The sequence below is a fragment of the Martes martes genome (genome assembly GCF_963455335.1).
Source record: "Martes martes genome assembly, chromosome: Y".
NCBI classification, from domain to species: Eukaryota; Metazoa; Chordata; class Mammalia; order Carnivora; family Mustelidae; genus Martes; species Martes martes.
This window is the reverse complement of record NC_137907.1, coordinates 18611959-18623056: the sequence shown is the minus strand read 5'-3', so window position 1 is coordinate 18623056 and position 11098 is coordinate 18611959. Positions and strand designations below refer to the sequence as shown.

General features: G+C 61.2%; 1 protein-coding gene across 1 annotated transcript; it reads right to left on the bottom strand.

Moving 5' to 3' along the window:
• Nucleotides 1-3427: 3427 nt before the first annotated feature.
• Nucleotides 3428-5354, bottom strand: LOC308337771 (testis-specific Y-encoded protein 10-like). Its single transcript, XM_080795971.1, has 5 exons — nt 4984-5354; nt 4733-4844; nt 4488-4633; nt 4309-4393; nt 3428-3607 (listed from the first exon to the last, which is right to left on the bottom strand). The coding sequence occupies exons 1-5, from the start codon at nt 5041-5043 to the stop codon at nt 3585-3587; spliced, it is 426 nt and encodes a 141-aa protein (XP_080652097.1). The 5' UTR covers nt 5044-5354; the 3' UTR covers nt 3428-3584.
• Between the last annotated feature and the right edge of the window lie 5744 nt (nt 5355-11098).

Below are 11098 nucleotides of genomic sequence, written 5' to 3'. Positions count from 1 at the left end.
CGGGCGGCGCAGGGGTGTGGGGCGGGGGGAGGCACGCATGCGGCCTGGGCCGGATGGAGCCCCCGAGCCCCGCGCAGGACGCGGCGTGCTCCCGGGTCTAACCCGTGCCAGGGCAGTGGGCGTGGCCACCACCCGCCCTGTGTCTTGGCCGCACCAGAGCCCGCCCGGGAGCCCACCCGAGCCCCTCCACCGCGGTGGCCTCCGCGCCTCTCAACCCCAAACGTTCTCTTCAGAGACCCCTGTCAGGCCTTTCCCGCAAGTGCCGTGGTATCCCAGCCCCACTCGTCCCTTTCTCGTCCGTCCGTCTGGGGCCCCTCGGCTGGCGCCAGGAATTGAAATCCGGCGGCTGAATGCCGAGTGTGCCCGCCGCGCGAAAGCCTCCCGCGCTCCTTCTTAGGGGACCTGGGGGAGAGCCCGGGGGGCATCAGCTGCTGCCCCACCTGCGCCCCGTCACTGCCACGTGGCTTTCGCCCTGGGCCTGCCCGGTGGTGCACGGCGCCAGGAGCCCGCCGCCAAGGTGCTGCGTGCAGGGGCCATCCGCCTCCCCAGCCCCCCACCCCCCATCCCCCGCCCCAGCTTTCCGGAAGAGAAGGGAACTGCACGCCAAGTACTTTCCCTGAAGTTACTCTGCAAAGAGCCGAGGTCCCTGGCCACCGGGGTGCCTACAGAGCTGCTAAGCCGGCCCCGGTGAGGTCCGTGATTGCGACTGGGCAGCATGCGACTGGGCCAGGCTTTCAGTCCAAAGAGAAACTCTGCAAATTCCTCTGCCCAAGCCAGTGGTAAAACTTGCTCCCAAGGTGCTTTCCTCTGAGCGGCCCCTTTCGCTTTGTTTCTGTGTCTCTTTTCCTCGTTGCGTTCTCCTTCTCCACCTGACTTGCATGCAAGGGCTCTTGTGTCTTTCTTCCAGCTCCGCTCCAAGTTCTCCCTTAGACTGCGTCGGTGGCTGAGTGGAGTACCGTGCGGGGAGGGGATGGCCAAGTGAGCATGCACAGCCCAAGTGCCCTTTCTCTGGTACTCCCCACGTCGGTCCTTTGAGACAAGACCACACCTCACAGAGGTCTGCTCCGGGGGGCGGGGGCGGGTGCTGTGGCGGGATAGGATGCTTGCCGCCTGAGGTGTCAGGGAAGGCCTCGTGGGTGATGGCAAGGCCACCAGCGTTGCGGTTGCATCGTGGGAGGGCCTCCATTAGAAGGAGTGGGTCGGTGTGTCCTGGGGGATTTTGACCAGAAAGACGCAGGAGGAACTCCCTTGGCGTTAAGTGCAGGGGCTGTGGTCGCAACAAGTGTCACAAACGCCCCTGCAGGGAGTAAGATGCATGGCTGTCTATGGGGCGAAGAAACAAATGTCTGAGACAGTCCGTGAGACAGCTCAGACTTTGGAATTACTGGTACAATCCAAACTGACCCAGCACTTGCAACCTTGCCCAAACCACTAGAGGAGGCTCCTCTGGTGTTACCGCAGGAACAGGAGCACAGCCTTGGAGAGGGAGAGGGCTGGGGTGGTGACAGGGGGAGGGGGAGGAGGGGGAGACTGGGAGGAGAGGGAGAGAAGCCCAGAAGGAGAAGAAGAGCTGGGGGAGAGAGGGGGAATGGGAGGGAGGGAGAGAAGGGAAGAGAGGGACAGGGGCAGGAGGGAGAGCCGTGCGCAGGGATGGGGAGGGAGAGACAGGCAGGGCGTGGCGAGGAAGAGCGGAGGCGGGGAGGCAAGGACTGGTCTGCCCCCAGCTGAATTCATACTTTGCGAGGCATGTAGACCCAAAGGACACATCGCCTGTGAGGAAGGGGCCACCCACGCGTGGGGAAGCAACAGTTCGGCTGAGCAGAGCTGAATCCAGTGGTGTCAACCAGGGCAGCTGTCATGTTTCCCGAAAACATGAGACAGCAAATGGGGAAGTCACGGAGGAATAGAGGGTGGAAACAGCCAGGGAGTACACAGACACCAAGTACTGTGATTGTGGACTGCCCTGTGTCAGTAACGGGGCTGGTCAGTAACGGGGCTTCACAGCACTGGAGTAAGATGTGGACGACAGCAGAACGGGCAGGTGTTGAAAAGCTGGCCACATCTATGCTCCGTGCAAGAGACTGGCCTCTGAGTCCCAAAGTCACAAAGAATTTGAAAGTGGGAGGAGTGAGGCCAAGACCTCAGAAGATGGACGGTGCCCTACACGGTCAAAGCAGCCTGCGCGCACTTGGCCCTTAACCAGGGGAGCGTGCTCCGTGGGGTGTTGGTGAGGACTAGGGGTGCCCTTTGGTGGCATTTCCCTTTTGGGGTCTAAGCGGATAGAGGGCATTGGGCACCTGCCTTCAGACCACGGAGAAGGAGGCAGATCAGCCTCGGGGTCAGCACGGGACAGACAGCACACGGGCGGGTGTCCTGGGTCTCGCATTCAGCAATACTCTGCCCTCTCCTCTGCTGACCATCTGGGGGACCCCAAGCCAACGTCCTAGGGAAGCCGGGAAGTGGGGATCATGGGGCTGCGTGGGGTTGTCAGTATGTGAGCGTGTCTCTGGACATGTGAGTGGGTGAAGGTTGTGTGCCTGGGAGGGTGAGTGAGTGTGTGCGTGTCAGGACATGAGGGTGACTGAATCACTGTGTGTTGGCTGGGGGTGTTGGCTCTGCTCCTGAGTATGTGTCAGTGTATGTGAGTGGCTAAATATTCTGTGGCTTAGGGCGGTTGGAACCCGATGGTGTTCGTGTGTGTGTGTGCGCGCGCGCGTGCGTGTGTGTGGGGGCTCGCACGGGCGCGCGCGCGTCTTTCCCTGCAATTTATGCTTCCGCCCAGCTACCTGGGCCAGAACGACAGGGTGATCTTTCCTACCTTCCCTCCTCCCACTTTCCCCTCTCCAACAGTCCCTCCACAGGGCCTGGCCCCCACTCGCTCCCGCTGTATCTGGGGCTGAGAGGATGACTGTGTCAGCAAGGGCCTGGGCCCCTTGTTTAGAAGAAAGGAGAGCCCTGGCACTGGGGTTCAACGGAGTAATGAAACTACAGTCCCACCCGTGCTGTGTCTGAGGTCATCCACCAGGGAGCATCTCTGGGAGACGGTCATCGCCATCCACCAAAAGTTGACACTGGACACGTTTGGCCCTGGCTCGCCCTTCCCTTTCTTTGACCTCTGTTATTTCCCCAGGGAAGGCATGGGCCCTGTTAGCTGGCCTTTCGCTCATCTCCTCTCCCTGCCCACCTCCACCATCCCTAGGGGAAGGACCTCTGCCACGCTGGGATGCAGTCCCAGAGCTCGTGTGACCTGGACCTCTGGGCCAGCATACGGCCCCACCCCTTCCACGGAATAAGGATGCCGGGGCAGAGTAGTAAGCATCGACGGGAATCCCATGAGCTCAGGCTCCCCACCTGCCCCTTTCCATGAAGACGACCGTGTGTGAGCGTACACACAGTAACACACATAAACACGGTTGACGTCGTTTTTCCACATTTCAGTATTTTTACAGGGGGCCTCAATCGGCCCTGTGTTTCTCCCAGGCACCAGACTGGAGGTGTTCCCTGTGGGAGGGACCAGGCTGATCATCCGGCTCCATCTGAAGGTCCTGGACTCTTTCCGGGTCAAGGGCAAGGCTTCTGCGTATTCACCTCAACATGCTCAAGTTCCCTGGGAGAGACGGAGACACAGACACAGACACACGGGCACACAGTCACCTGGGCACACATGAGGCGGCCGGTGAGTATCCTCTACGGGCCACACGCAGGTTTGCTTGAGGGTTTCAAGGCCCTTTCGGGGAACGGAGGCCATTCTCCCCTGCCCCTCTCCCCGGCCCTTGATGGCGATCCCCCTACATTTCCTCCACCCACATAGCAACGGTATCTGTGCACGCTCTCCAGTGTTCTCTGGCTGATTGCGGTGGGCACAGGAGATTGCCCAGGGAGATGACTGGGAGGACTCTACCGATGAACACACAAAAGTGACGGGGTGACGCATGAGCCTTTACGCCAGGGAACGCAGACATCTGCGCCAAGGCTGGCAAGAGGTGCTTAGGTGGGCTCAAAGCTGAGGCGGTGGCGAGGAGACCTGAGGGCAGGAGTTCACGGCCAGGGAGTGGCACTTCCCGCAAGGCAGCTGCTGAGCCGACTGCTTCTCCGGCTCTGCTCACTGGTGTTGCCTGACCCGCCTGCCTCAAGCTTCCCAGGCAGAACCAGTTTGACACCGCCCTCCCCGACTCACGGTGATGCCCTTTGGACACGGGGTCACCGCCTCTTGAGTGTTCCTCTAAGCCTCCGTTTCTGCATTTGTGGAGCCCAGCTCCCACGGAGCCGCACGGAGCATTTTCAGCACCCACGCCCTGGGCGTCTCACCTGCCCTCCTCTCAGTTCCCTCTGCTGGGGCCTTCTTCCTCACGTAGTACTGCAGGGGATCGGGCCACAGGTCGTCCATGATGATCTGGCAGGGGAAACGGGGCAGGGCTCAGATGCACATCCCAGTCCGCTGGGGAGCACAGGCAGGTTCACGTGCGCGGTTTGTCACAGGGACCCACCTCAGCTATCCTGCTAGGCCCGGCAAAGCTGTGGTCAGAGAACCAGCTGAAGAAGTTAAGGCTGCTCTTGTGGCGTCTGCGGCTACAGGCCTCCTGTTCGTAACAGTGGTGCCACTGGATGGGAGTGGAATGAGACGGCTCGTACCCTGCAAGAGGAAGGGTCCGTGCGAAGGCGCTGGATGATGCATCAGGTTCAACCCTGCCGCCTCCACCTGCTACCGCCCATGCACGCGGAGGCCCCTTACCAGCAGCCCTGAGGACATACTCCTTCTCAACGACGTCGTTGCGGAAGTAGGAGTTCTCGCGAAAGAAGAGCAGGATCTTGCGGCCATCACGGGGAGACTCGAGTTCCTCCACCTGCCGGGCGGCAAAGTGGGGGAGAGGGTTGAGATCTCTGTCCAGCAGACCCTTCCCCTCCTGGCCTTGGGGAGGAATCGCTTCTGTTACCCCCTCTTCTCCCATCCCCCAGGCCGGGCCTCCATCTCCCGGGCCAGACCTTCAAATCCGTCATGGAGCCAAGTATGCCTTCATCTTGCTCACTGAGCATGGCTGACATCTGCGGGTGGTTCACAAACTGCTTCGGGTCAAGGACTCTCCGAGGGCTGGAGAAGAAAGAGCTACAACAACAGAGCAGGTCTGCACAGCAAGTGCGCCCTGCATCTCCCCTCCTACCACCGGGACCCACTCCACCTCACAGATTGTGTCAAGGGCCCCTGCGCCCCCGCACGGCCTGCTGCATTAGTTAGTTAGGTAATTCCCTGCTGGGCACTAACACAGAAAGCTGGAAATCCTCGGTGACCTCCCTGCCCACCCACGGCCCCCTCCCCGGCACATCGAGGGCAACCTGCGGCCCCACCAGGGACCCCCACCCGGAAGCAGGGATTCGAAACTGTCGTGATCACCGAGGCATGAGCCAGGCCACCACAACGCAGGCCCCCTGCCACAGGAGTCTCCTGCGCTAGCCCGGCCACATCGGGGTCCCTCCGTGAAGGTATCAAGGATACAGCCTTGGCCCAGAAGCCAGGGATGCCCCGGATGAGGGCGCTTCGGTGGTCCAGGTGACGCCGTCGCCTCTGCCAGAACCTGAGCTTGAGCCCAGAGTAGGCCCTGCTGGCGTCTTTGTTCATGGGCTCCAGCTCTGACTGCAGGGCCTCGAGGGCCTGGGGCGGGGACGGGGGCGGACCTGGCCGTGCCTCTGGCCGTTCTTCCCCTTCCTGCTTCTCCTGCAGCTCCTGCGCTTCTCGCTCCTTCTGGCTCTCCTCCCAGGCCTCTTCCCTCCTGTCTTCCTCCTCCTCCTCCTCCTCCTGCACCTCTGGTACCTCTGCAACCTCATCCTCAACAGCCTCCTCCTCCTCCTCCTCCTCTTCCTCCTCCTCTTCCTCCTCCTCCTCTTCCTCCTCCTCCTCTTCCTCCTCCTCCTCCTCAGTCTCCTCGCCCTCCTCAGCCTCCCCCTCTTCCTCAGCCTCACTGCCAACCTCCCTAGCCTCGTCGTCCTCGTCCTCGTCCTCCTCCTCAGTCTCCCCGGGGTCCTCCGCCACCTGGACCACCGCAAGCTGCCACACCAACATTACGTCATCTCCCACTAGCACAAGCTCCACCACCAGGATGGCGCCCTCTCTCTCCCAACGGCCCTCCTCGTCCTGCGCTGGCTCTGCCGCCATCCCCACGCCTAGGCCCAGCAGCACCTTCGCCTCTCTTCTGGGGGTGGGGCTATATGTCCGCGGACAGCCGCGTCCCGATGGACCCCTCCCTCGACGGAGTCGGTCAGGATTGGGGGGCAGTCCCGCGTCCCATGTGGCCCCCAGCTGGGGCAGCTGCGGAGGAACGGAGCAGGAGGGGTGAGCACGCGGCTCCCGCAGGCGGCCCGGCAGTGGAGCTCCGCGGCCCAGCGAAGGGGGGACGTCAGCCGTCTCCTCGCAGAAGCCACCGGAGTCTGGGACGCATGCGCACAAGGGCTTCCGGCCAGGAGGCCACGGGGCCGAGGTGGAGGTGGCACGCGTGGGGCCTCGGCGCGAAGGAGGCCTGATCCACGCCCAGGACAATGGCCGGACCCCAGGTGCTGCCAGCGGCAAGGCCGTGGGCGTGGCCGCCACAGGCCCCGCCCCTCACCCCCTGCGGGAGCCGGCCAGGGAGGCAGCCAGTGCGCCTCCTCCAGGGTGGCCTCGGGCTCTACCTAAGGCGCCCCAGGCCCCAGGGCCCACAACCCCCTCCCCTCCATCCCGTGGCCTCCTCCAGCCCGCTCTCCACCCGGTGTTTGTAGCCTGTCAATGCGAAACCGTCCCTTGCCCTTCCCCAACACGATCGTCCAAGACTGAGGACAGCGTATGCACCACCGGGAACCCTGGCCTAGCGTGCGTGGAAACGTCAGCCCAGGCATTGCGGAATAGGGCCATTCCAGGAGACAGAGGTTGGAAGCGGTCTGCCTGTTCGGGGCACGGGGCTAGGGGGCGGGGGTTCGGCCACAGTTTGCCCCCAGGCCACGTCCTTGGCTGCTCAGGAGAAGAGGGACCGAGAGTGCTCAATCCGTCTCTCCGCCTGTCCTTTCCCCATGCTCTGCTCTCCCTCTTCCCCCGACTCGATGTTTGTCTTCAGGGCGCTGTTTCTCTGCCCACTCTCTGGCCACAGGGTCTCTGGAAGATGAAGGCTTCAGGAAGCAAGATGCAGAAGCCTGTCCGAGCACCTCCTTTCCCATGAAATAAGAGCCCTCTTCTCCTCTGTGACTAGCCACTGGTCACGTGACCAGGGAAAGGGTCCCAAGCTGGGTGCCCCCGACACAAACACACACAGACACACACACACACACACACACACACACTTACCCACAGACACTCAGTGTGTTTGGCATGGAGCACAGAGGGAGGCGTGCCTTTCGTGCAGCCAAGGGCATCCGGCAACGTGAATCCGGATGCCCCTCCCCTGAGACAATGTCTGGGCGAACCCTGTGGATGGGCAGTTGGGCATTCTGTCTGGCGGCCAGGTGACTACAGTGTGCACCCTTTGGGAGGCCGGAGGCAAGAAGCTGGGGCTGGCTCCCAGGTGACACAGCACGTACGCACGTACCTTCACTTCCAGAGACTGAGTGTCTTCCGTTGCATTCGGGCGAAACCACAAATGCCGTGGGGAAGGCGTTCCCAGCTTGTCTGGCCTGCAGAGGAGAACACATCTTCTCTAGCCTTCCCCTGCGGGCCACCAGGTCAGACCGTGAGCAGAACTTGAGGCTGGGCCGTCACGTCCCCAGGGCTGGCCCGTCACGTCCCCAGGGCTGGCCCCCACTCGTGGAGAGAGGATACCCAACGTGTGGCTTTGGGCCAACAAGGTAGGCTTGGGGCAATTTTGGTGTGCAGCCAGTGCAAGCCGGTCTCCCCCAGCATTACAGGAACAGACGGGTTTCTTACACCACACCTCAGTCATCTCAGTCGTCAAAGGGCCACACGTGCCGCGTCCTGTACACGGAGGTGCCTGTCGTGGTTGCTCCGGCGGTTCTTCACCCTCCACGTGTCCCCGGCAGGTCCGTACCGACTCTTGAGGCCACGGCATCTTCTGTGCCCTCGCACAGGTCTTCTTCGGCTCCGTCTCCTGAACCGGCGGTGGATGCGTGGCTCTGCGCCATGGCTCCACTCCATGGGCGGCTGGACTAATGTTATCGCGGGGGTTCGAGCTGCGCAGAGTTCATGCCGGCTGCCTTCTAAGGTGCCAGCGGTGTTCAGTACAGCCGAGTGCTTACACACCCGTGTGTTCAGACCAAGGTTTCTTTGCGTGCCCACAGGTACCCGTGTGGGCAGCTGGCTGTAACACCGTGGGAAAGGGGTACACAGGCGTGGCCTTCCATGTACACACACGTGCATGTGGAAGCGCGTGCACGGACAGACCTATTCCGTTCCCAGCCGGGTCTGCGGTGGGTTTGCAGTGGACCGGATTTCATATGCACCCCCACGGCCTTGGACTGTGGTTTCCATGTGTTCAGCCATCATGTGGATGATCTCCACGTCCACTCGCAATCCAGGGAGACAGACATTCATGCAATGACAGACATCTGGCATTGCCCCTGCTAGGGAAGGAACAGGAGAGGGGCCAAAGGACAAGAGGTAAGCAGCCTGGAACGGAGACCTCACGGGAGGCTGGGTTTCAAGGGCACCTCCCTTGTTTCTTGTCCCCGTCGCCTCGACACACGTACACTGGAAAGCACACACGCATTCTGGGCGCCCCATCCCTTGCCTGCGAGACCACATCCGTGGAAGACCGTTGCCCTGGGTCCTCCTGTCCCGTAGCAAGCGTCCGTCTCCCAGCAGCTCTGGCCATTAAGCCCCTGGAGCGGGCGGTCTTCTTCAGGAGGCGCTCAGCCCTCTTGCGCCACGTACGTGTTTGCCCTGAACCTGCCCTGAACTCCAGGCAGATGTGCACGAGCCACATCCCCTGGTTTGCACCCTAAGGCCCTGGGAGGAAACCCGATGTCCTTATGATGCGCCCAACAGCTTAAGCCATGCGACCTGCGGCAGGGGTCCAATCCTAAACACCTCTTTCCGGGGCAGGCGGGGCATCCCCCAGTCAAGGAAGCGGAGCGCCTGTGTTTATGGGAGACACCTGGGAGGCGCTTTAGCGGCACCGTCCAGCCTTTCCTCTCCCCTGTAGAGCTCGGCAGGCCCTTCCTAAAAGCCCCGAGGAGCGAGCCGCAGAGGGCTCTAGGGAAAGTGGGTGGGGCGAGCGCAGCACGTTCTGGGGTCCTCCACGTCCGGATCCCCGCGGGCAGCCCCGCTGCAACCGTCAGCATGCCTGGGACTTCCCCTCCATCTTGTCGACACGATGAATCCCACGGACTGGCCTGGGGGAGCTGTGAGGCTACTCTCCAGCTTAGGCGACAAGGAGACCAGAAGACGTGACGATGGCCCCAGCAGTCTTCCTTTGGCCCGTTGCTCTCCACCACCCTAGAATTCTCCCTGAGGGGCTGTATCGGACTTGAGATCCCCAACTTGAGATCTGACCAACCGCGGGCAGACTTGCTGACGTTCAGGCCCGAACCGTGAAGCCGGCAGGGTTCCCGAGCCCGAAGGCCAAACCCTCCTCGACCTACACCTAGCTGCCGGGGCCGCCAGGAGGGAACCCAGTTCCCCAAGGCAATGAGGTCAGGACTCCACAAACAGCATGAGATGTCGGCATAGCACCACAGGGGCCGCTGGGAGGCTCTGCCGGGATCCATTCGTGGGCACACGTTGCCAGATCCCAAGCCCAGCTGAGGTGCAGGCGGTGGGGAACGTCGAAGACGGGGTGAGTGCAGGGCGAGCGGACGGGGAGGGGCGAGCCCCGGACTGGTGAGAAGTGGTGCTGGGAAACCCCTGTTGGCTCAGGGAGCAACAAGCTGGGTGCCCCTCGCTGAGGCAGGGAACACGTGCCTGTGGGTTCAGCTCCTCTCCTTTTCGTCCTCCCCGCCTGGTACACAGGAGGTGGACAAGACCGGCCCAAACAGGAGAAGAACAGAGTCCAGGATGGCCTTTCTACTGGGAGGAGAGCTCCCCGCAGGGCTCTTTCCTCTGGAGGAACGTGCTGCTCACGGATTCTTTCTTATTCTTTGCTGCCTTTGGCTAATCAACACAGAGGCGGGTACAAGGTTTGAGCCCCTCTGTAACACACACTGAGACCCCTAGGGTTTTCCCACACCGGCACCATCCGTGCAAGCTGCCTCGATGGGTGGTGTGCTTGACACGTGCCTGCCTTGCCTTGGCCCGTGTGCGTTTTGCGGCGAGAGGGGACAGAGAACCCTGAGTAACCATGGAATGCACACAAGGTCTGTGTGTCAGGAGGGACGTGGCTGCACTCCGCCACTGGCCCCTTTCTCCATAATCAGCAGAGCGGGAAGTGCCATGGGCCCTCTCCTTTCCCGACCAGGGACTCCCAACACACTCATACACACGTGACCCTGTCCAAAGGCTTGGGCACACATCACAGACACACACACTCACACACACACACAGACTCTCGACACCCAGACGTGCATGAGGCCACACAAAATCACACTCACGTGTTCTTCTAAACACAGAGAAACACGTGATGCGTCTGTGCTCGTCCAAACACACGCACATACCCTGCACACCCACACATGATCCCTGAAACCAAGTCATCGAGATGGCACATGCATACCCCCCACACACACAGACTCACGGCACCCAGGCGTGCATGAGGCCACACGTAACCAGACTCACATTTTCATCTAAACACAGAGTGACATACAAGACACGTGTGTTCGTGCAAACACATGCACATGCTACACGCACCCACACATTATCTCTGATACAAAGGCGTGGAGATGACACATGTGCACAGACACACACACACACACACACACACAGACACATGAAAATGCAAACACACACCCACAAGCTCCATTCACACACACGCACACACACAAACACACACACGCTCAAGGAAACCTACTGAACACACTAAACTCACACTCATCGGTATTAAATTCAGGCTTGTAACAGCAGCCCTTGCATACAGACACATAGGGGCTTGTAAACACGAACACAGACACACACACACAATGCATACGACTCACAGAAGGTCTCCAGCAAAGGCCTACACATACAGGCCCGGCCCCAAAATACATACACACGTGT